General features: G+C 50.9%; 7 protein-coding genes across 7 annotated transcripts; 5 read left to right on the top strand and 2 right to left on the bottom strand.

Moving 5' to 3' along the window:
• Positions 1–2,617: 2,617 nt before the first annotated feature.
• Positions 2,618–3,363, top strand: BO79DRAFT_48143 (putative small nuclear ribonucleoprotein (LSM7)). The gene is made up of 3 exons (XM_025689316.1): positions 2,618–2,920; positions 2,975–3,046; positions 3,096–3,363. The coding sequence occupies exons 1-3, from the start codon at positions 2,710–2,712 to the stop codon at positions 3,221–3,223; spliced, it is 411 nt and encodes a 136-aa protein (XP_025536021.1). The 5' UTR covers positions 2,618–2,709; the 3' UTR covers positions 3,224–3,363.
• Positions 3,364–3,884: 521 nt separating this feature from the next.
• BO79DRAFT_273618 (fasciclin domain-containing protein) lies at positions 3,885–5,498 on the top strand (the record flags this gene model as incomplete). The annotated part of the gene is made up of 1 exon (XM_025687520.1): positions 3,885–5,498. One exon carries the CDS (start codon positions 3,885–3,887, stop codon positions 5,496–5,498), a length of 1,614 nt encoding a protein of 537 aa, XP_025536020.1.
• Positions 5,499–5,686: 188 nt separating this feature from the next.
• On the bottom strand, positions 5,687–8,904 carry BO79DRAFT_247638 (PAN-complex poly(A)-binding subunit PAN3). The gene is made up of 9 exons (XM_025685660.1): positions 8,471–8,904; positions 8,318–8,383; positions 8,187–8,241; positions 7,956–8,119; positions 7,799–7,905; positions 7,501–7,692; positions 7,306–7,450; positions 7,098–7,253; positions 5,687–7,048 (listed from the first exon to the last, which is right to left on the bottom strand). The coding sequence occupies exons 1-9, from the start codon at positions 8,544–8,546 to the stop codon at positions 6,015–6,017; spliced, it is 1,995 nt and encodes a 664-aa protein (XP_025536019.1). The 5' UTR covers positions 8,547–8,904; the 3' UTR covers positions 5,687–6,014.
• A 199-nt stretch (positions 8,905–9,103) lies between these two features.
• Positions 9,104–11,078, top strand: BO79DRAFT_179574 (clathrin-mediated endocytosis regulator UBX3). Its single transcript, XM_025680043.1, has 2 exons — positions 9,104–9,469; positions 9,534–11,078. The coding sequence occupies exons 1-2, from the start codon at positions 9,335–9,337 to the stop codon at positions 10,938–10,940; spliced, it is 1,542 nt and encodes a 513-aa protein (XP_025536018.1). The 5' UTR covers positions 9,104–9,334; the 3' UTR covers positions 10,941–11,078.
• Positions 11,079–13,023: 1,945 nt separating this feature from the next.
• Positions 13,024–18,534, top strand: BO79DRAFT_289946 (pleiotropic drug resistance family ABC transporter). The gene is made up of 4 exons (XM_025688835.1): positions 13,024–15,305; positions 15,368–16,297; positions 16,352–16,664; positions 16,718–18,534. The coding sequence occupies exons 1-4, from the start codon at positions 13,440–13,442 to the stop codon at positions 18,226–18,228; spliced, it is 4,620 nt and encodes a 1,539-aa protein (XP_025536017.1). The 5' UTR covers positions 13,024–13,439; the 3' UTR covers positions 18,229–18,534.
• Positions 18,535–19,184: 650 nt separating this feature from the next.
• Positions 19,185–21,546, bottom strand: BO79DRAFT_210927 (ferric reductase family protein). The gene has a single exon (XM_025682916.1). It carries the CDS (start codon positions 21,385–21,387, stop codon positions 19,528–19,530), a length of 1,860 nt encoding a protein of 619 aa, XP_025536016.1. The 5' UTR covers positions 21,388–21,546; the 3' UTR covers positions 19,185–19,527.
• Positions 21,547–22,809: 1,263 nt separating this feature from the next.
• BO79DRAFT_231637 (uncharacterized protein) lies at positions 22,810–23,498 on the top strand (the record flags this gene model as incomplete). Its single annotated transcript, XM_025684171.1, has 3 exons — positions 22,810–22,937; positions 23,220–23,361; positions 23,421–23,498. 3 exons carry the CDS (start codon positions 22,810–22,812, stop codon positions 23,496–23,498), a joined length of 348 nt encoding a protein of 115 aa, XP_025536015.1.
• Between the last annotated feature and the right edge of the window lie 60 nt (positions 23,499–23,558).

The following is a 23,558-nucleotide window of genomic DNA, read 5'->3' as shown; positions in this document are numbered from 1 at the left end:
GGGGGGGGGGGATAAATGGGAGGAACCCAGAGAGGAAAAAAGGGTTTATAGAGGAAATGAGTAATGAGAATACTGGCGAAAGACGGGCTGCCGATGGCGGAGCATCAGGCTCCAGAGTGCGGGTTCAGGTTCAGCCACTGGGCAGCGCGTGCTGCGTTCGAGTTAGGTAATCGGCGACCCCAACGGAAAAAAAAAAAACTTGGGAAAATTGGGGGAGGGGGGAGGATCCAGTGTCGGAAGAGAAGAAAATGTGGGGGAGAGAAGAGTACCCAGAGAAGAAAGAGTAGAGAAGGGAAGAAGTGGGAGAAAGAAGAGGGAGTGGAGGGGAAGGGGAGGAGGAAGAGGAGAAGAGGAAGAGTGAGAGAGAGAAGGATGGAGAGGAGAGAAGATAGGAACCGGAGAGGAGGAGAGGAGAGAGGAGGGAGGGAGGAAGAGGAAAAGATGGGGGGGAGAAAGAGAGAGAGAGGCAAGAGAGGGAAAGTTAGGAGGAAGACGAACCGACAGGCAAAGGCGGACGGAGTTACGGCCGGGAGGAAGAGGGTTGGGGGAAGCCGTTGACCAGGTTAGTTTCTGAACTAGTAAGTAATGAATGATAAAAAAAAGGCGCAGGATAAGGACTGGATGGGACGATATCTATTTCTATTTACTAACAGCTAACAACTAAGTACTACTAGCTGTAGCAACACCAGCAAAAAAAGAATGTCCCAACCCGCAGCAGCAACAACAACACTAATCGATTGCAGGGACGGGATGGTGGAAGTGATGGCCAATGATACCGCCGAATGGATGCTGGTGACGCTGTGGATGGCGGAACGGGCGAGAGGATGGGATGGGATTGATAGGGAACTAATGAAAGGACTGGCAGAGGGAGTGACTGACGGACAAGATAGTAGTAAGTAAGTTACCTTCTGGAGATGCCGAGTGGACCGAGCTAAAAGGCCTGCAAGTGGGTGATGGCGATCTTCCGCAAAACAAATTGGTAGCCTGATCGCGCCTGGCCGATAGGGATGTCTTTCTTCTGTCTGTCTGTCTTGTATCCCCGCTGAGTTCCTGCGTGATCCGAGTCTTTATCTAAATTGGATTCCACCCTTCTATGGACTCTAGACTGGAATAATCTCTTCATTGACTTATGATGGCTAATAATAACAACAACAACAACCACTTCCACTCCTCTCCTGCCGAATCTAGCGAGAGGAATTGACGAGTGACCGGCTATCGCTTACCTAAGGTAGGGCGGAGTCCCGCCGGGCTCTTCCGCTGGTCATTTAACATACATAACATGTCATAACCATACGTCAATACGCCGCCCATGCGCCCGTTATCAAGGCAGTCAGTCCAGGCCGGGGCATCGAACCGACAACTTTCCAGTAGGGCCGGTTATTGGGGCCCTTGTTTGGAGTAAATAGACACCAACAATGAATGTATGTATGGCAGAAACTAGCGAGTATACGAACACACTAACTGACCCCGATGTTACATCTCCGACAATTCCCCTCTCCCCTCTCCCCTACTCCCCTCTCCCCTACTCCCCTTATCATCAGCATTGACATGGTTCCGATTCCAAGCGTATGTATGTATGTATGTATGTATGTGTCTGGGGTTGCAATCCCCCTTGCGGCGGACTCCAGGGACAGACAGACAAGTAAAGCAGGAGGAGCACGACTATCTGACACGTTGTCTTTTGGCGGCCAGGTGGAAGTTGCTTTAATGTTGGTGCTCCGTATCCTTCCGGAACTTATCCAATGGGTATCGGTTTGGCTGGCGTCATGGGTTTCGTGATTGTGCACCAGTTGGAGGGCCGCTCGGAACCCGGCCTGGACCAGCTCATCCTTTCGGACGGGGGTCGCGCTCCGCCCGTGCTGAGCCGGTGCCAGTCGATCAGGGAGCTTCGGGTTTCATACCCTCCCAAAAGTTCTTATACTCGACTCATTGTTTGGATGTGCATAGTAGCTGATGGGGAAGCTTCCCCTTCTTCACAGTGTGAAACATTTCATAGGATCAATCGGATGAAGATGGTTGCCTAAAAAGCCTTTTCATCAAACTGGGACCAGCAAAGGCCGGGCTGTGATGGGCGCGTGTGTCCGACACTGGCCGGGTTCCCGCCCCCCCCCCCCCCCCCCCGATACGCGCTAACCCGGGCCGGTGGTCAAGTACTGTCAGAATGAGAAATATGACAGATGCTGTGTATTCTTACCGTTATTAATTGCCAGGAATTCAAAAGAGTTTTCCGATCTCCTCCCAGCGTCCACAGATCCCGTGACTGGCTCAACCTCGTGATTCACGGTTGTTTTTGCTTGTTGCTGCGCTGCTGCTGCTACTGCTGCTTTTTGCTATTGCTGCGACGGCTGAAAATCCCTCATAGTCAGAGTTTCCTTCCAACAGCTTTGACTGACTGACTGACTGACTGACTTCCTCCGCCCCCCGTGAAATTCCCGTCCGGCCCAATTTGGCATTTTCGTCCACACCGGTGTGCCATTCCAGGGAGCTGCCGGCCAGTCCATTCCGATTTCCCTTGTTGTTCCCATCTATTCACTAGTCTAGCTGGTTCATCTCTCTGCATTTCCCCTCCTTCCCCTCATTTTCTTTACCCGACACCACATTATCTAATCCACTCCCCTTCCTAATTGGACCAAACCCACCCTTTCACACATAATCTACTACTAAGTGCTTCCCCCCTCCCCAACCTAAACACTCCCTCCCAGCCAAGCCATGTCCGAAAGAGGCTCGTTCCGTGGAGGTGGTCGCGGCCGCGGCGGAGGCTATGACCGGTCTGGCGGTCGTGGCGCCCACAGAGGTGGCGGTGCTGGTGGCGGTGCTCAGCAGCAGCAGCAGCAGGAGAAGCCCAAGAAAGAAAACATTCTCGATTTGAACAAGTACATGGACAAGGAGGTGCGCGTCAAGTTCAATGGCGGTCGCGAGGGTAAGACCCACCCTACTGTTACTGTACAATGCTTTTGCTAATAGTCATGTCCAGTTGTTGGTCTACTCAAGGGATACGACCAGCTCATGAACCTGGTCCTGGACGATGTCAAAGAATCCATGCGCGGTAAGCCCCCTGTAATCTCCCCCCTACTACTCCCTACTGACCATCACAGATGACGAGGGCAATGAGAACACTCGCTCGCTGGGTCTCGTCGTGGCCCGTGGCACCATCATCGTCCTGATCTCGCCCGCCGACGGCAGCGAGGAGATTGCCAACCCCTTCGTGCAACCCGAAGAGTAATCACGTGCTCTGAGGCCGATATCAGAGCAACTTGGCGGTTTGTTGGTGCCTGATGCGGTGTCTCCTTGGAGTGACCAGCCATGTGCATGCCCCGCACAATTGACGACAATGGTTGCAGCACTCGTCCGCCTCACGTCCTGCTGGATGTGGTCGATGGGTCTGCGTCTATCTCGATGTTGCCGTCCACCACGGACGGTGGACGGAATCTTACTATACACACCCTACGAAGGCAGATGATGAAATGTATTATGTGCGCCCTGAGCGTTGACTTGTACCTGCATGAAGCCATGCATAGCACAATACCAGAATATACTACATAGTAATGGCGGGCATTTGACTGCCTACAATCAGCTTACTTTCCGCCCTGTGTGTGGTCATGACATCATCCTCTGTCGTCATGAACAACCTGTCGTTTTCTCCAATATGCTGCCGTGTATGATGCTGTAACCCCCAATGTTTAAAGTTAGTGCGTTTCACCATAATAATATTTGTATCTCCTTCATGATGTTACTGAGCATTAGGCTCAGCCCGGCAGAGGGGTCTAGGCCCAGCTGGCCTGCCCTCGTCTAGATAGAAAATAACTGATCCCTGCAACGCAACACAACGAGCAGCAACAGACCCCATTAATATCTTCTCCATCTCCATAACCTGGCCATCTATGATGAAAATCCTCCTCTGGGCCTTAGTGGCCTTGCCCATCTCCACCGCCCTCGTCTTCCCATTCCACCATAATCCCCTCCCCGAAGACGACAATAGTATCACTATCGCCGACGAGAACATAGACTCCGACCTAATCAATGGCATAACTACCACCCTCGCAACAGCCCTCGACCACCTCACAACCGACATCTATCCCACCATCGTGAACAACTACCTCAACTACAACCCTAGTGATTCACCCCATCTTTACGCCCAGCACGTCTCCGACCTCGCTCCGCCCTTCCGCCATCCCACTCCACCCCCATATCTCCGCCACCCCGCATCCAATAAGACCCTCTACGACCTCATCCTCTCCAACCCGGATACTTCCATCCTCGCCCACTTCATCCGCAACGACCATCATCTTACGACCCTACTCAACAGTACCACCTCGAACAACCTCACCTTCTTCGCTCCCACCAACGAAGCCATCCGCAAACTCCACCACCACCACCACCACCACCACCATGACCATGACCATAATACCAACAATTATAAAGAAACCCACGCCCGCATCCACCACATCCTCACCTACCACACCGTAAAGGGCTCCTATCCCATCGACAAACTCTTCCAATCACCCACCGTCCCGACCTACATCCATACTGAACATAGTACCCTCCCCCAACGCATCACCGTCCGCCCAATCACAACACGCGACCTAATGCTCAACTTCCACAGCCGCATCATCTCTCTAGATAAACACGCCTCCAATGGCATTCTCTACCACATCGACTCGGTTCTCATGCCTCCTCCGTCTATTCTTACACTACTTAACTCCCTTCCTTCCGAGTTCAGCACCTTTACGCTAGCATTGTACAGAACTGGTTTGGATAGGGTACTTACCATCAACTCTGATACAAATACCAATACCATCACCAGCAGAAGCAGAAGCAAGAACCTCAACAAAGCCCTATACGTTCAATCTAACGACCAAACAAAACCACCACCACCACCACCCACCTCACCCTCCCAAACACAAGACAAAGAAACCAAAGGAGGAAGTGGTCTAACCCTCCTCCTTCCCCCCAACCCCTCCTTCGTGGCAACATTCACCCCCGAAGCCCTCACCTTCCTTTTCTCCCCCGAGGGGCGTGAATACCTCTCCGCCATCATAAAATACCACATTGTCGTTGGCGAGACGCTCTACTCGGATCAGCTGTATACCAAACACGGTGATATATCCCCCCTTTCATCGACGGATAAATCCATGTTTTATATAGAGATGGAGAGTTTATTACACAGATACCATTTACATTCACATATTGATGATGATGATGATGATGATGATGAAGGGAAAGCGGAGAGGCTCTTCATCGATGCGAAACGCCACCACGGCGCGTATTCATATCTCCGAATAAATGGGTACCAGGGTGTCTTGAAGGCCGGGGAGTTGTTGACTGCCGAGGGGAGTATGTTTGTTTTGAGTGGGGGGAGGGTGTTGGTGCCGCCGAAAAGAGGAAATGGGGAGGAGTATGTGGTTGAGGGGAGGGAGAGGGGGGATGATGGTGATGGGTATATGATGGGGGTGGAGGTGAGGGAGAGGGTGGGGAGTTGGTTGGGTCATGGTGGATGATTGATTTATTGTGCTTTGTGAGGGAGATACTTAGTTTTGAGGTTTGAGGTAGTTGTATCTATTAATTGTAGATAGGGACGGTGGTCGGGGGAGTTTGACTTTTGGTGTTTGGTGTTAATGTGCTTGTTACACTACACCAATGATACTATATTGAATAAGCTGCAAGTGAACTTCAATCTCATACATTTCTAACTATGGCGTATTCGTCTTAATGTTCTTCTTCGTCACTGCTGTATAAACCTGCCTTGATCCATCGTCCAGCCATCACATCAATAATGAAGTAGGCGTTAAGGATAAGTATCATCGGCAGTAAAAATAGTCAATGTAGACATATCAGATCCTCGCTGGAACATAGGAAACATATTCCCTCCACCATGATTTCAATCCAAAATATCCACCTCCCATCCATCCATCTGTCATTTAAGAATAGGCCAGCCCGAGTGCATGACACTCATCACATACCATATTGGGTATATGTATGTAACAGATGCATAGTGTCAAGCCCTGTCAGACTACTCAATGCAGCCTCCTACTGGCCGAAGGCTTCAGCAGCGCCTGGAAAGACGATTCCAGAGCTTTCTTCAGCTCCTTATAGCTGACCACGAAGCAGCTCTGCTCGTCGCGGCTGATCAAGGTGATTTTTTCGTCGGTGCCTGCGTCCAATTTATTCAGGCACATGATCACATGGCCCAGGTCGACGACTGGATCGCCCTGCGCGTCAACCTGGTGGAAGACGTAATCGCGGAAGATCTTCAAGAAGTACCGCTCGCCGTTCTCGGACCATTGACGGTCGTGCTCATACTCGGGTCGCTCGTTGATGAAGTTCAGCTTCGTCATGAGCCGGACGAGGCGGCCGTTCTCGAGTTCGCGACTCAGGTCGGAGGTCAATTGGTCGTCGAGGTGAAGGGCGGAGTCGAACGTCGACATCAGTGTCGATGAGATGCCGGTGATAAAAATGTCAATATTCCTTTCCTGGTCCTTCTGGAGCCCGTTCAGCAGCCAGAAGACCGAGTTCTTCAGCTGCGCAGTGTATGCGCGTGTGAAGTGCTCCATGGCCTTGGTAGGGTTGTGCATTACATTGGGCTGATTGGCGCCCAGGGTGACGATGAGCTGTCCAAAATTGACCAAATCCTGCCGCTGCAGTTCGGCCAGAGATCGCTGAGTGTCGAATTGAACCACATCCATGATAGCGCAGGCGTTGAGACGAATGCGGTTCCGCCCAGTCAAGAGGATCTTGCTTGGGTCAATGATCCTGGCAGCCAGTTGACTGGCATGGATCGCTTTCAGAGCATTGGCAATCTGAGTCATGTAACCCCAGAGAACCTGTTCCGGGATGTGCGTGTTATGGCGACCTTGGAATCGGTTTCCGGCGCCAAGGTGCTGCTCAGCCAGAGTCTTTGACAATGGGTGATAGTCGGTGACAAAGATCAAGGAGCTGTCCTGAAAGCTTCGGCTTGTAAAAGCATCGTGGACTGTCACGACACTACCGTTGCAGACACGCTTCCAAGCTTGCACGGAGCGGATGGCCTTTTCGTTCGTCAACCGGAAACCTATATACGAGTTAGTATCCTGATAATGGCATGGAAAGGATTACAGTACCCTCGAGTCTCCGGAGAGCGTAAAAGTTTCCGTCCTTACTGGACTGGGCTTTGTACACCCAGCTGGGGAAGCCAAAGATGGTAGCGTTCTTCTGATGGTTAAGATCGAGCGGGACAAGAGAGTGGAAGTAATCGACCTGAGCTGGGAGCTGAGTATCTAACATCAAGTCAGCATCGTCAACAAACGCACTCAGATGTCGGCAACGTACTTGGCAGTGTCTGGAGCGTGGCTGCTGCCTTCTTCTGCATTTCCTCCCGTAGGTCATTAGGGAGGAAAAGGTCGTGTACGTTTCGCTGATAGCCTAACGTATTCTGACTGTGAGGCCCAATCGGGGCATACATGTGATATTGGACCTAACGCTTGATTAGGATGATTTTCGTACCACAGATAAGAAGTGGCTTACTGGCTGCTGGAATCCAGACTGGTTGGCGAAAAACGCTGCTCCGTTCAACGCTGCAGCAGTGTCATGCGAGAAAGGATTGGCCTGCACCGGGCCGACGGCGTTTGCTGCAGAGAGGGGATTCGGGGCGGTCACAAAAGGGTCGAAAGCGCTCGTGCTGGGAACACCGGCAGTCCCATTGCCTTGCAGGGAGCCCTAACCAATTAGCATTGCAAGCACGTACACTTCGAGCAGGATCACCACAGCAAATGACATGCGAAGCAGTCAACCTGCGTGGGGCACCTCGATCTGGCAGCCTTACCATATGTGCAGTATCAAATCCCTGAGGTACAAACTCTTGTACCTCTGCCACAGACCAATCGGGGGTCATCGTACCCGGGCGAGTAGTAGGGGTGCTGGAGTTGGATCCTGATAGTAGTCAGATTCCGCTTCGCATCCCGGAAACCATTGGGGCATACGTGATGATATACTTCTAGGTTGGAAGGGAGCTGCGCTCGCAGCCTTGGGCGAGATCGTAGCCATTTTCTTCATCGTTGCTGACTGGGAAGTGGGCGATGATCCATTCGATGACAATATGGATGGGGTAAAACTAGGGGAGTCGACGTTCAGACGTTTCTTATTACTGCAAAATGAGTAAGTCATCCTCCTCTCTGACTCCAACATTGCGCGCCTCTCCCGGAAGTGCCAACCTGTCTGATTGATATCCTGAATTCACTTTATGCGGGTCGTGATTGAAGGCGCACCCTTCACAAGCAATCGGACGGTTAGACGGATCCTAGCGAGCATGAAGAGGAATAATAGGCAAGGAATGGCTAAGCACCTTTATCTTCGTAGCGACATCGGCCATATATGGTCACGTTGCGACACAGCGTATCTTTGGCGTTCTCTGTAAGGTCAGGATGACGACTATGTTAGCTGATACCGCCGAAAGAAGCAAAGGCCGACGGGAGCATTGAATCATAGTCCAACTAACCTCGTCCCTTCATCTTCGGAGACCCCGTACCACGACGGGCGTCTTCCAGCGTTGCAGACTTTCCCGTGGTAGCCATGATAAAGTTCGTTATCCACAGTTGGGCGCGGATCAACGGACAGGTATGTCCATTGAGTCAAGAAATATCGGGCGACCTAAGATATCGAGAGGAAACCACATTCCTCTATGGAGAAGACCCGTAGACTAGCTCGACAATCCGAGATGCCCTCGGAGACGTTGTCGAGGCGATGTTTCACTGATGGCAGGGTAAATGTTCCGCAACAGCCAAGGACGGCTGGGATGGCGAGATTGGGCGCCCTTTCGAGCGTCAGATGGTGGGAACAGCCAAAACAATTGAGAAAAAACGTCCGGAGACAGGATCGGACGAAGATCTCATGCCATGGATGGTGACAAGGCAGTAAGACCGCAAGGCAGCATCCGAACCAAGGGCGGCGCGGGGGGGGGAGGAGTGGGAGGGGGAACTTGGACGGGAGTGCGTCGAACTCCGTCCCGTGCACGGACCACTCGTGCGTCAAGCGCGCGTCTAGCGTGGCTCCCGGCCATGACGGAGCTGTCCTTCTGAGGCCAGCTAGTATTATCGTTCATTCCCCACGACTTCCCCTCCCTACCATCTTCCTTAACTACAGCCAGATTTGCATCTGTGGCGGTATTCTGCATGCCCTGAGCATTCTTCAGGAGCTCTACTTCTTCTGTTTTTAGCTCCCCCTCTTTATCCTCAATAACTAGGCTATTCTGACGCACACGACTCCCCGCGGCTCATCTATACCTCGTCACTCACGCCAGTTTTCCTGGCCTCGCTGCTCCTCTTCCAACCATTCTTTTCATGGATGAGATCATCAATTGACCATGTCCACCTCCGGGCTTGATATATCCCAACTCTCCGACAGCGAGAGGTCCGCTCTGGAGACGTATACTGCGGTCACCGGTCAGGAACATTCGGAAGCCATTCCTTTGTTGCGCCGCTCACAATGGAACGTGCAGGTAAGCCCGGATGACGACATACTACCTCTAGATGCCTTGGGAACTAAGCATTTGCTGCCTCCAGATTGCCATCTCCAAGTTCTTTGACGGCGAGGGGCCGGATCCCGTCGAAGAAGCCCGTGCTGCTCTCAACTCCCCTCCGCGACCCGCCCGACAGACCCAAAACCTCATGAGTGATGACATTGCTGCGCAATTTACTCCGACTCTCCGTGCTGCTGAGCCAGCACCCCGGATAAATACACAGCCTGAAGACCAGTCGGTCTATCGCCCGCCCTTCATACTAGCTCTGCTGTTTACTCCGCTCAACCTCCTCTATCGACTACTCTACAGCTCCTTCCGCCTATTCGGTGCCTTGTTTCCCTTTCTTCCGCGCTTCTTCAACACAACAGCGAATCCCGCTCTTCAAGGCTCCCGGAGAAATACTAACGGTCGCCGGCCCTTGGGTCCCAAAGACACGGCCGCCCGGTTCATCCGGGAATTCGAGGAAGAATATGGCACCAATTCGATCAGTTTCCTCGAGAACGGATATAACATGGCATTGGAGAAAGCCCACCGGGACCTCAAGTTCCTCCTAGTTGTACTTCTTGCCCCTGAGCATGATGATACGAATGGCTGGGTCCGAGACACACTTCTGTCTCGCGAAGTGACCGACTTTGTGAATGACCCACAAAACAACCTACTTGTCTGGGGAGGGAATGTTCAAGACTCTGAGGCTTATCAAGTTGCCAACTCCCTCCGCTGCACCAAGTTTCCCTTCGCAGCCGCTTTAGTCCATACTCCGAACGTTTCCTCGAATGCGATGTCGGTTGTGTCGAGGATATCGGGAACAACGTCCCCTGCTGAATTTGTGGAGAAACTTCGATCGGCCATCTCGCAGCACAAGGAGCCTCTCGAGCGCATACGGTCAACCCGGGCAGAACAGCAAGCCTCACGCAGCCTCCGTGAACAGCAGGACTCCGCCTACGAGCGTTCCCTGGCCATCGACCGCGAGCGGGCAAGACAGAGGCGGGAAGCCGAGGCCGCCCGACAGAGGGAAGAACAAGAGGCGGCCGAACGTCAAGCGGCCGAGGAGAAGCGCATACAGGATCTTCAGCAATGGAAGCAATGGCGGGCACAGACCATTCCGGAGGAGCCTGGACCGGACGTCAAGGACGCTGTACGCATCAGTATCCGACTGCCTTCTGGTGAGCGTGTCATCCGCAAGTTTGCGCCTGACGCGTCGCTTGACGAGCTCTACGCTTTTGTTGAATGTTACGATATCCTGAAGGAGCCAACAGAAAAGGCTGCAGAAGCAGTGAAGCCGGAGGGCTTCGATCACCAGTATGGGTTCCGGCTGGTTTCACCCATGCCGCGGGTGGTCTACGAAGTGGAAGCTGGGGGATCAGTGCGGGACAAGATCGGCCGAGGAGGAAACCTTCTAGTCGAACCGATCGATGACGGCAGCGACGAGGAGTCAGAAGAGGAGGCATAAGCTCTTGGACTCACGGTTGTAACTGTATTGTTATCGCATCCTGGCTGCATGGCGCAAGAATGGGGCTGTCCGGGTGATTTGCAGATACTTTCCAGCACTTTGACTATTTTAGTATGTAATAACAAAGATCACGATAATGACACGGAACAACAAGGTGCCAACGGCCCCAGTGACGCTATGCCACCCTGCAGAAAGAGCCTCTGTGCGCGGGAGTGGTCCCCGAACTCAATTTCTTGTAGAAGATACTTCGAGTAGTGAGTGTGGTCATGTGCGGTTGGTTCTCGCCGGGGAGGCCCGACAGCACGGGATCTTGGCCATCCGAAGGCAGACCGATGCTGATGCGTTAGTCTCAATTCTTACTCCGCCAATTAGTAATGTTAGCTGCGTGTATGAGACATGATGAGCTCGTATGAGTCACATTGTTATCATTGTCGGGGCTGCATGCTGATCCTGCCGTGGTCTTAACTTACCGCACTCATAACTTTATATTGAATTCGGAGTGATACGACACCCGAAGGGCGCGAAGTCAGGACCCCGCGGTTCCCGAAAAGGGCGATCCAGCCAGTGAGGATGCTCGGAAATATTAGGCAGGGAGGAGCACCTACGTATTCATACATATATTGGGCATTTTAAGTAAAGAATCTCACCGTGTTGGGCGGTGATTGGAAAATGTCCGGAGCTTGGACTCGAGTCTGGAGATAAGTCGGTGCGCTCTGCAATGAAGGTAGGCGCACAGGGATGTGTGAAGAATATCCACATAGTTGATACATAGCCTGCTATCAACTTAGGACCACAGATGCCACATATTCAGCCCTCCCAGCAGCGATCATTTGTGGAGTGACACAGAGCCGCTCTTATCTCGAGTCTGTAAATAAACTACGTAGCTACCTTCAGGCTGCATATCTATAACTCCAAATCGTGCATTAAGCTTCTCATGTTCGAGCATAGCTGAGTCATTCATATATAAAAGGGTGCATAAGGATCTGTACCGCAACATCGGATCGTGAGGTCTCCGATACGGTACCGTAAAGGGGGCAATTAGAGACTAAATGGCCGGGCCTCGGAAGGCTGGAGTCCCGCCCCACTCCGCCCCACCCAGAAGCTGCCATTCCTGTTTGGGACAATGGCCGCTCAGCCCCGAACCTCGTTTTCGCCACGTTTTAGGGAAAATTCGCACACTTGGAAGTCTGGAAAACTGGGTTTGCTTATTAGCGATCGGGATGAGTCTTACTTGACTCAGCTCCTGATTTAACTAATTGCGCGAAGGATCCGACTCCTTATTTGATGATTCAGAATTGTTGTTCGGTGCTACGTAGCGTAAGCTTCTCGATAGGTCTATGTGCAGGCTTGTTTTGTTTTACTTTGTTGGTGGGTTCTCAAGGATTTTTTCCGAGTACCTAACAATAGCTTGTGTGACATGAGCGACATGTGACTAGTTATCACTTATCTTCATGCATGCAATCGTCATGCCTAATATTGCCTGAAGCATACTTGATGTTGCTGAAGTACTACACTACACAATGTCCTTTATGGCGGTGTAAGAAGAGTAAACAAGTAAAGCAGCTAAAAATCAAGCATTGTAATGATTGAGATCTCTGTGGCAAACCGTCAGGGTCTACTCATCACCATGGCCAGTGACCGTTACAAATGTCAGGGCTAGAGACAGATGATATAGATAGATCGCGGGAGCTCAATAATTTCCGTCCCCAGATCATAGTAACATCGGACTTAGTAGCTAACAGGGGTATTGAGGTGGGTATCTCCGGGACCACCAGAAACTCTAGTGTAGTGCTTCGAGGGCCTCGTTTAGCCTGGCGTAAACGGCGTATTGTCGTATTGCTGCCGGGGGGGGGTGAATACGCACGGAGAGGCCTGCTTGAAGGTACCGAGAACAAGGCCCACCACCGGAGCAGTCAATCCTGGGATCCGCCCGGATAACCTCTCGTTCCTGGCCCCGATTCGTCCAGAAGCCTCTTCTCAAAACTTTCCATCTCAAGTCGCCATTCTGCGCTGCCTAACACTAAAAACGGGGGGTGAAGCCCAGACCTCTAAGACCCGCAACCCAAGGTTTTTCTGTCGCCCTTTTTCCTCTTTCATTATTCGCAGATATTACTTTGCGACTTACAATTTAAGAGTGTTCAGTGTATTACGGGGCACACGTCTTTTGGAGGGGGGGCCGTTTTCTAGTAGCTCCAGGTACTGGATACTTTTTATGCTTAGCGGCTGCCACTTATTTCTCGACTGCTGCTATCTATCAATTATTCCCTCCCCCTCAGTTTCACCTGTCACTCTTTCACTCGCCTCTACGGAGGATATCTCCCCCCTTCATCTTTCCTGATATTCCTGATATCTATTCTTATAATTCTGGATATCTCTCCTAATTGTCTTTTCTCCACACCTCCTTCTATTTCTCTTTCCTCATACTTTTCCTCCTATGCTATTGGCATCCTCTCGTTGACCGGCTCAGTCTGAGACTGCGTGTCTCCATATCTAATCACCATGTCGCTTCTAGGCACTATAAATCCTAATTTTAATCCCGGCCGTTCGGTGGAATCCCATGGCGGTCATGAGAACGAGAATGAAGGCGCTCAAGCCGAGGGAGCTGCTGCCGTGAACGAAGGAACTGAGCACTTGGTTCGCGAGGAGCACACAGTGTACACGACCCATCATGAAGAGCGTCACACAAGTCTCTCCCCGGAATCTGGCAGATCCGAGAAGAAGGGAACTGCCTGGGGTATGGACGGAAGCACTCTGAGCACTGCTGAAACCGCCATGGAGAAACGCGATTACAGCAGCGAGGACGCCGATGAAGATCAAGAGGAAAAAGCTGCCGAAGAGGAGGTCACTCGACTTGCACAGCAACTGACTCGTCAATCGACACGGTTCTCTGTCAGCAACAACGCGGAGAACTCGTTTCTGGAGGTGAAGGATGACTCTACGCTGAACCCGCACAGCCCCAACTTTAAGGCGAGGCACTGGATGAAGAACTTGTTGGCGCTTTCGTCTCGCGATCCGGAACGCTATCCCAAGCGTGAGGCGGGTGTCTCGTTTCAGAATCTTAGTATCCATGGTTTCGGCAGTCCTACCGATTACCAAAAGGATGTTTTCAACTCGGTGTTGCAGGTTGGTGCCCTTATGCGCAAGCTGACGGGTACTGGAAAGCAGAAGATCCAGATCCTCCGCGACTTCGATGGTCTTGTCAGGAGTGGTGAAATGCTGGTGGTCCTCGGTCGTCCTGGTAGTGGATGCTCTACCTTCTTGAAGACTCTCGCGGGTGAAATGAACGGTATCTACATGGACAAGGAATCTGAATTGAATTACCAGGGTATCTCGGCCAAGCAGATGCGGAAGCAGTTCAAGGGCGAAGCTATCTATACCGCGGAAACCGATGTCCACTTCCCTCAACTGACTGTCGGCGACACCCTCAAATTTGCTGCCCTTTCTCGCTGCCCACGGAACCGTTTCCCCGGAGTCTCGAAGGAGCAGTATGCTATTCATATGCGTGATGCGGTTATGGCTATGCTTGGTCTTTCGCATACCATCAACACCCGTGTCGGTAACGATTTCGTCCGTGGTGTGAGTGGTGGTGAGCGCAAGCGTGTCAGTATCGCTGAAGCTACTCTTTGTGGAAGCCCTCTACAGTGCTGGGATAACAGTACTCGTGGTTTGGATAGTGCGAACGCACTTGAATTCTGCAAGACCTTGAATTTGATGACCAAGTACGCTGGTGCGACCGTCGCCGTGGCCATCTATCAAGCCTCCCAGAGTGCTTACGATGTCTTCGACAAGGTGACTGTGTTGTATGAGGGCAGGCAGATCTACTTCGGTCCTACCGATGAAGCCAAGGAATTCTTCACCAACATGGGATTTGAATGCCCTGAGCGTCAGACCACCGCTGATTTCCTGACCTCCCTGACCAGCCCTGCTGAGCGTATTGTGAAGCCGGGTTACGAAGGCAAGGTTCCACGCACCCCTGACGAGTTCGCCGCCGCTTGGAAGGGCAGTGAGGCCTACAGTAGGCTGAAGAGACAAATTGCCGAGTACAACCAAGAATTTGCAATCGGTGGAGAGTCGCTTGGCAAGTTCATTGAATCTCGCAAGGCCATGCAATCGAAGAACCAGCGCGTCAAGTCTCCCTACACCATTTCTCTTTACGAACAGGTCAAGCTCTGCTTGATTCGAGGTTTCCAGCGACTACAAGGTGATGCCAGTCTGACCATCTCCCAGTTGGTCGGAAACTTCATCATGGCCTTGATCATTGGAAGTGTATTCTACAATTTGCAACCGGTGACTTCTAGTTTCTATTCCCGTGGTGCCCTTCTCTTCTTTGCCGTCTTGCTCAACGCCTTCTCCAGTGCTCTTGAGGTAAGCTCAGCAATCTCCTCTGGCTTCGCATAACCAATATAAGAGACTAACCGCAATGACAGATCTTGACCCTGTATGCTCAACGTCCGATTGTCGAAAAACAAGCCCGCTACGCCATGTATCACCCGTTCGCCGAAGCCATCGCATCAATGCTTTGTGACATGCCTTACAAAGTTGGAAATGCCATCATCTTCAACATTACTCTGTATTTCATGACCGGTCTTCGTCGCGAACCAGGCGCATTCTTCGTCTTCCTGTTGTTTTCCTTCGTGACGACCTTAACTATGTCCATGCTTTTCCGCACTATAGCTGCCTCTTCTCGCACTCTTTCCCAGGCTCTGGTGCCCGCTGCCATCCTCATCTTGGGTCTGGTCATCTACACTGGATTCACCATTCCTACGAGATACATGCTTGGCTGGTCGAGATGGATGAACTACATCAACCCCATTGCTTACGGATTCGAGAGCTTGATGGTTAACGAATTTCATCATCGTCAATTCCTGTGCTCTGAATCAGAGCTGATTCCAAACTACTCGGGCGCTTCGATCGAGTACCAGATCTGTTCCACGGTTGGCGCTGTTGCTGGAGCCAAGTACGTCCAGGGTGATGACTACCTTCACAAGAGTTTCCAGTACTATGACAGCCACAAGTGGAGGAACTTGGGTATCATGTTCGCCTTCATGATCTTCTTCATGACTACCTATCTGCTTGCCACCGAGTTCATCTCGGAAGCCAAGTCCAAGGGTGAAGTGTTGCTGTTCCGCCGTGGTCAAGCTCCACCTTCGCTCGACGATGTTGAAACGGCCCATCACGTCGCCGCAGACGAGAAGACTGATGGGTCTAATGGCCAGTCGAGCGCTGCTATTCAGAGGCAAGAGGCCATTTTCCACTGGCAGGACGTGTGCTACGACATCAAGATCAAGGGCGAGCCCCGGCGCATTTTGGACCACGTTGATGGCTGGGTCAAGCCTGGAACCTGTACTGCTCTTATGGTAAGCCTTCCAACCGGTTCATCAACGTACTATCGAGACTAACTAAGCTTGCAGGGTGTGTCTGGTGCTGGTAAAACTACTCTTCTGGACGTGCTCGCAACCCGTGTGACAATGGGTGTTGTAACTGGTGAGATGTTGGTTGACGGTCGCCCTCGGGACCAATCCTTCCAGCGCAAGACTGGTTATGTTCAGCAACAAGATCTTCATCTTCACACTACCACCGTCCGAGAGGCTCTGCGCTTCAGCGCCATTCTCCGTCAACCCGCCCATGTCAGTCGTCAGGAAAAGCTCGATTACGTCGAAGAAGTCATCAAGTTGCTTGGTATGGAAGCATATGCCGATGCTGTTGTCGGTGTTCCTGGTGAAGGTAATTGATACCCTCAAACCCTGCTAGTGTGCTACAAAACTAATCCATTCTAGGTTTGAACGTCGAGCAGCGCAAGCGTCTTACTATCGGTGTTGAATTGGCAGCGAAGCCGCAACTACTTTTGTTCCTTGATGAGCCCACATCCGGTCTTGACAGTCAAACCTCCTGGTCCATTCTTGATCTCATTGATACCCTGACCAAGCACGGTCAGGCCATCCTGTGCACGATCCACCAGCCCTCCGCCATGCTCTTCCAGCGTTTCGATCGCTTGTTGTTCCTCGCTAAGGGCGGTAAGACCGTTTACTTTGGCGAAATCGGTGACAAGTCGTCGACTCTTGCTAGCTACTTCGAACGGAATGGTGCTCCGAAACTGCCTACTGAAGCCAACCCAGCTGAATGGATGCTTGAGGTTATTGGTGCTGCTCCTGGATCGCATAGTGATATTGACTGGCCTGCTGTCTGGCGCGAAAGCCCCGAACGTCAGGGAGTACTTGATCACCTTGCTGAGCTGAAGTCTACTCTCTCGCAAAAGCCGGTCGATACTAGCAAGCAGGACCCTGGCGAGCTCAACGAATTTGCTGCACCCTTCTCTGTTCAACTGTGGGAGTGTTTGACTCGTGTTTTCTCGCAGTACTGGAGAACTCCTGTCTACATCTACTCCAAGATCGCGCTTTGCGTCCTGACATCGCTCTACATCGGTTTCTCCTTCTTCAAGGCAAAGAACAGTGCTCAGGGTCTCCAGAACCAGATGTTCAGTATTTTCATGCTGATGACCATCTTTGGTAACCTTGTTCAGCAAATTCTTCCCAACTTCTGCACCCAGCGTTCGCTATACGAGGCTCGTGAGAGACCCTCCAAGGCCTACTCGTGGAAGGCTTTCATGGCCGCTAACATCATCGTCGAGCTTCCATGGAACGCGCTCATGAGTGTCATTATCTTTGTATGCTGGTACTACCCCATCGGTCTGTACCAGAATGCTGAGCCTACCAACGCCGTCCACGAGCGCGGAGCTTTGATGTTCCTGCTGATCCTGTCCTTCCTCCTGTTTACCTCCACATTCGCGCATATGATCATCGCTGGTATTGAACTCGCTGAAACCGGTGGTAACATTGCCAACTTGCTCTTCTCCTTGTGCCTGATCTTCTGTGGTGTCCTTGCCACACCTTCCCAACTTCCAGGCTTCTGGATCTTCATGTACCGTGTCTCACCATTCACGTACCTGGTATCAGGCATGTTAGCCACCGGTGTGTCAGGCACGACTGCTACCTGCGAAGCTGTTGAATACCTACACTTCAGCCCTCCTCCAGACACCACCTGCCAGAGCTACATGTCCAACTACATCAGCAGCTACGGCGGCTACCTTGAGAACCCGAATGCCACCTCCGACTGTTCCTTCTGCACGATCTCCAGCACAGACACCTATCTGGCCCAAGTGAACAGCTATTTCAGCGACGCATGGCGCAACTTCGGCCTGATGTGGGTCTACATTGCGTTCAACATCTTCGCTGCCGTGTTCATTTACTGGCTCGCTCGTGTGCCCAAGGGCCAGCGGACCAAGGCATAAAAGTGTGAATTTCTTTGTTTTTTCTTCCTTCTTACTCCCATCCTTTTCTTCTTTGAACATAAATTCTTTGTTCTTGGTAACACTATCATGTATATTGGACATAATGCCTGTTAGATCCTACGTGAGATGGATACTTCGACATGTTTTGCTTATAAGCGTTTGCTAGAATTTCATTATCATCATCTCTTGCTCATGATACAATATTTCACTCACCTCACCCTTATTGTCTCTACTTTTCAAAACACTACAGATGTACATGGCATATTAGATCGAATAATAGATACAACAAACAACTCAATACTCGCTCAGATTATCAAACCCAATCCTTTCATACTGTACACATTCCTGAACAAAGAGTCATTCTACCAAAACAACCCCCCAAACCCCTCTAGCAGCCAGCAATGACCACTAACCCTCATCTGACAAGCACCCTTCCCCTCAATGTAGTACAAAATACCTTAACCCATCATCCTTACCCTTCCACCCCGCCCCGCCCCACTCCGCTGCTAGTATACGTAAGACCAAGAAACACGCGCCATAGTTACCTAAACTGACTCACTCACCTTCACCTAGTTATTTGTCAGTATGAAGGTGCTCCATTCTCATACAGAATAAATATATATCATCCACCATCATGTTATCATATCATCTACTGATTGTAAGCGTTACACATAAATCATGTCCATAAGTCTCTTCAAAATATTTCAAAATATGCGTGAATAAATAGAATGCTTCCGACCCCATGATCTTGTAGGCTAAGAGACTGACTATATGATACCCGAAAAAGTATCCGAATTTTGAAAGGTGAAAAAAAAAAAAATAAGATAGAATAAATAAATGAATTCTAGAAGAGTAAGAGTCCGTAGATAGGTAGACTTTAGATAGAATGGTATTGTATAATGATATATAGTTGTGCATGTGCTAGACAATCTTTCTGAGGGGGTTGTTACATTGCATGTGGCCAAAGTGCGTGACAGATATGTGTGTGATGGGTAGGGGGCTCATATGCAGTCGCGAGGATATTAACACCTTGAAAAGATATGCCGCTGAAGGTGTATTGCCTGAAAAATCCAAACATAGCTAGCTAGGCTCTGAAGCAATTCGTACCATCGTGTGAAAATACCAACAGAGAACAATTGCCATGGGAAGTGGGACTAATAGAGAGGAAACTAAATATACATCTGAAGTAAATTTTTGAACGAAAGTCGAGAAGAGAAATTTTGGAACAAGAATCGAAGGTTAGTAAAATAAAAGGAATGAATATATCCCAAGGCAAAGGTGGTGATTTTGTATGGTGGACTACCATGTAAAGGCTTCTTCGGCGAAATCGACGACGGCGCCCATTCCAATGTTGTTACGTGCAGCAGCACGCACCTCGTCTGCGAATGCACCGGGCCCGCAGACAGAGACAATGGTGGCACCCACACGTTGGGGAATGGCTTCGTTGAGAACGACGTCGGGGCGACACCGGCCTGGGAACATTTGGACGGTCGCACTGGGTGATACGATTTCGCGACTGCTTTTTGGTTTGGACACGAAAAGTTTGATAGTAAGAATCTCGCGCCTTGATGGAAGTCGGAGGATCTGGTCCATCCACTCCCGTACCCAGGCTAGATGTTCCGTACTGCGTACAGACCATACGAGGTAGATCTTCTGGGTAGCCACGCGACCCTCTGAAGAGCGTATGAGCAAGTCGCGGACGTATAGCATATGATGGGTAATGCCTGCACCGGCTGAGAAGAGTATAGCTGTACCATAGCTGCCCATGTTGCACGCATGGGACGCATAGGGTCCTTCAATAAGCCCCGAGGTGTAGAGTGTTTGTCCAGGTGAGGCCAGAGCTTTGTTGTACAACTTCCGTGTCATGCCTTGGCGAGCACCAACGATGAGGGAAACGGACGTGGGCTCCTGGGAGTCCCGCATATACTCATCCAAACTAGCAAGTGGCTGCTTTTCGAGAAGCGAAGGGTCGATAAGATCTTTTTCTGTCGTAGCAGGAACGGTCACGGAGCTGCTTGGGTCTACCCAAGCGACAGAAAATGGATGCGACATCCAAAAGGAGACACTTGGGATGTAGGCGTATACATGGCTTCCGGGGCTGATGCGCACACGCTTGGGCAAGTGAAAAGTCACTCTACAGGCTTCACCTGGGAGGGCTTCCACGACAAGCCGTGTGGACCCTCTTCGGGGAGATATATTCAAGTACAGCAGTCGACAGAGGCGGGCTGTCCTTTCCAATAGCCAGAGAAGACCCAGCGCTATTATCCAAGGCTTTTGCGGGAGATTGTCGAGATCCAAGTGCATCAACACACCAAGGTAGGCTAGGAAAGCAGCGAGCTGGTGCAGATGCAAGAAGGTCTCATAGAAAGCATGCCGGATCGGGGATGGCGAGTGAAGACCCAGTGTGATCATGGAGCAAGTTCCCAGTAGGCCCCAGGTGAAGAAAGGTGTAGTGCGTAAACGCTCGAGCATGTCAGAGAAGCTGACCTCGTCGCAAGCATTTACTGCCCATGCGCACGTGTGCACAATGCTTTCAAGCACTACTATTCGGCCCAACCAACGATGAAGGAGATTGTAGGTGTCGAAACTCACATGCAACAAGGGAATAAGCGGATTGTTGCGACCGGCGAGGATGAAAAGGGGCACCATGTTCAACACAGCCAAGGTACCTGAGCGTCCACGAAGCTCAGCCACAAGGGCTGCCTTGACGTTCGCATTGTAATCAAGCAGAGTACAATAAGCAACCTGACTCGCCAGATATAGCACGACTAGAATCACCTGGAATCTAGAAGGCAGTGTGCCGACGTTGATGGCGGATGAAAGTTGGATTTCTCGGTTGTGCCTCTTCCTGCCCAGGGGCGCATACAACAAATGCTTCTTGACGTTTGCCCAAAGCGAAGATACTTCAACGCTCCAAAAGGTCTGCTCCCTCCTGCTTGCCGTTAGAGAGGTAATTTGACGAAGATAGGCATGGCTGATTTGTCCGACACGGCCGCAAAAGACAACCAGGGCGACGAATATCAAGGACGAGAAGATGATCCGTGAAAACAGAACATCCCGAGGGACATCAACACCGTTCAGACCACGCGAGTATTCATAGACGTAGGTGGCATTAATCCCATAGCCTCGCGGGATGAGTCGATGGTGGGATTCATCCATTGATAGAGAGATCTACGGCCCAGCGTAGCACGCAGTCGCTCAAGATGGAGAGACAGAGCGGACAGATCGGACAGATGTCAACAAAGCTGAGCGGGGGTCGATAAGGGCAGCAAATTCTTGAAAGCCACGATTTCCAATTATAATTCGGTTACGGTTCAGTATGACGCATATACTGAATGGCTAGGGAACACCAAGAATGTGGGGAGAGGCGCGTTATGCCCAAGGAATCTCAGACGGCAAACCCCCACAGCAAGAGGAGCACGATCAAGTTAGACGGCTCTTGTGTGTGGTTTTGATATACAAAAAGCTCGAGATGTCTCCCCTTCAAATAAGTGCTTGTTGAAGCCGTCCTGATCAGGCGGGAGAGGTGATGATGTTGGTGAGACGGTATGCGCAAATGACCAAGGCGTTGTCACGAGCAATTGCAGCTAAAGGAGCCGAAGAATGTTGGAAACACGGTACGAGGTAGCGAATCTGACGAGTTGAATCTTGCAAGTCCTCCAACATTGAGTCATTACCAGCGTCATAAGTGCTGAGCCAGCCTTCGATCATCACTTACCTCCACTTCCCTACATGCATGATATAAGAAGAAAAATTCCAGCAAGAGGACAGGGGACGCACAGCGTCGTAGAAAGAATCAGATAATTCAAACCGGGAAACTAAAGGTTCCCAAAGATAAGGTACTGTAAAAAAACCCTGACGTCTAGTGTTGTAGTAAAGAAAGTAAATTGCCCACCCCCACGATGAATGACGTTTAGATGTAGCGAGATGTAACCAATGATCGACGGTATCCGAACAAAGAGCGAAGACGGTCTACGCTCAAGAACACGAATGGCAATGTCTTGAAACAATAGACTGACTCGCTGAATGGACTGGCCACACAATGAAAGAACGGCCACCAGCCAGCTGGCTCAGAGAAGTGAATGTGTTGGTGGAAATAGAAAGAACGAAATAAGGAACGAAGCACAACTTAGAGTGTAAAGTTGAAGAAAGATCCCCTGTCACCCGAAGCAGATCCACGGCGCAGCAAGAAACTTTAAGCGAAAAGGAAAGTCCAGCGCGGATCATACCTGAGATCATGCTGGAGGCCCAAGGGACCAATGACCCAGTCCACAAAACCTGCTAAAAAAGCAATAATGGCGTGGTCCTGAAGGGGTGTTGCCATGAGCGCCGCCAAGACTGGCCTCTGCGCTTGGTTCCGAACCTATCGAGTGGTCTCTACGGAGCAAAGCGCCCTGAAGGAAATGCATCGTTGTTTCTGATAGAGACAGCCAGCCCTTTGGGCTTGGCCGGTGTTTAGCGCTCTTGGCTCCTATCGACCAACCGCGGAAACGGCCGCTTGCAGGAACATGGCCGACCGAGGGCGTCAACGCAGGCCCTGTTTCCAATCCGCGCCCTCTTACCACCTTTCAATCCCACCTTATGATGCTTCCCATAACCAGCCAATTGTACCAAGTTCAGCAGATAGCCGCTGGTGAGCATGATGTATTGGCTTTCGGTCTGGTTTCTCACGTTTCAGGTTCTGCAATTCGGACTGAAACGACCGACCCGTATTGGCCGTGATTTGCATGCTAAGCAGCAGCAACGGCCCACTGGAAATCCACCGACAACACTGCTCTGCTGAAGGGTTAGCTATCATGAACCTGCAGAGAAGGAGCAAACGGTAGCCTGGGTGTTCCTGCCATCTTTGCTTGAACCCATGGTGAAACAAGGCTATCCTTGAACCTCAAGTGGGAGGTGGACTGGAGAAAGACAAAAGAAGGTGGGTTTGGCGATAAGGAGATTAATTGCCTAGAAAAAAGTCACATGGCGGTCACGGGTCTGGTCCCTAGTCTGTCCCTGTTTAATCTAATTTGGTGTCAGTCTATTACTCTACCTTTTCTCCCATTGCCTGCCCACCCTTCTGGATCCTGGGTCCCTTGCGGACCTGCTTCATTATTTTCGGAAGAGTTTTCCTCACTTGCTATTATCTTGGTGGGGTCCCTTGGTAACGGATGAGAATATTTCCAATCTATAATCTTTCCAGGTGCCAGCGGTTCCCCTTGAATCGGTCATTTCATCCGGAGTTTCAATTAAATAATTCCTTTGTGCTCCCTTGGCGCCTAGCATAGAATGCTAGCAGAGATAACCAGTCTATCGCGACGAACGAGTTTCACCTAATATATCCTGAG

The sequence above is a fragment of the Aspergillus costaricaensis genome (genome assembly GCF_003184835.1).
Source record: "Aspergillus costaricaensis CBS 115574 unplaced genomic scaffold BO79scaffold_33, whole genome shotgun sequence".
NCBI classification, from domain to species: Eukaryota; Fungi; Ascomycota; class Eurotiomycetes; order Eurotiales; family Aspergillaceae; genus Aspergillus; species Aspergillus costaricensis.
Note: the sequence above shows the minus strand (reverse complement) of the source record. Positions and strands in the feature narration are given on the sequence as shown.

Bases quoted from the DNA above. Each gene is read 5' to 3' on its own strand.
- BO79DRAFT_48143 (XM_025689316.1), top strand. From the start codon at position 2,710: ATGTCCGAAAGAGGCTCGTTCCGTGGAGGTGGTCGCGGCCGCGGCGGA. The intron at 2,921-2,974 runs GTAAGACCCACC...AGTCATGTCCAG, and splicing joins GTTCAATGGCGGTCGCGAGG to TTGTTGGTCTACTCAAGGGA. The intron at 3,047-3,095 runs GTAAGCCCCCTG...TGACCATCACAG, and splicing joins TGTCAAAGAATCCATGCGCG to ATGACGAGGGCAATGAGAAC.
- BO79DRAFT_247638 (XM_025685660.1), bottom strand. From the start codon at position 8,546: ATGGCTACCACGGGAAAGTCTGCAACGCTGGAAGACGCCCGTCGTGGT. The intron at 8,242-8,317 runs GTGCTTAGCCAT...TTGCTTGTGAAG, and splicing joins ATGTCGCTACGAAGATAAAG to GGTGCGCCTTCAATCACGAC. The intron at 7,049-7,097 runs GTACTGTAATCC...ACTCGTATATAG, and splicing joins CGCTCTCCGGAGACTCGAGG to GTTTCCGGTTGACGAACGAA.
- BO79DRAFT_179574 (XM_025680043.1), top strand. From the start codon at position 9,335: ATGTCCACCTCCGGGCTTGATATATCCCAACTCTCCGACAGCGAGAGG. The intron at 9,470-9,533 runs GTAAGCCCGGAT...TGCTGCCTCCAG, and splicing joins GCTCACAATGGAACGTGCAG to ATTGCCATCTCCAAGTTCTT.
- BO79DRAFT_289946 (XM_025688835.1), top strand. From the start codon at position 13,440: ATGTCGCTTCTAGGCACTATAAATCCTAATTTTAATCCCGGCCGTTCG. The intron at 15,306-15,367 runs GTAAGCTCAGCA...CCGCAATGACAG, and splicing joins CCTTCTCCAGTGCTCTTGAG to ATCTTGACCCTGTATGCTCA. The intron at 16,665-16,717 runs GTAATTGATACC...AATCCATTCTAG, and splicing joins TGTCGGTGTTCCTGGTGAAG to GTTTGAACGTCGAGCAGCGC.
- BO79DRAFT_210927 (XM_025682916.1), bottom strand. From the start codon at position 21,387: ATGGATGAATCCCACCATCGACTCATCCCGCGAGGCTATGGGATTAAT.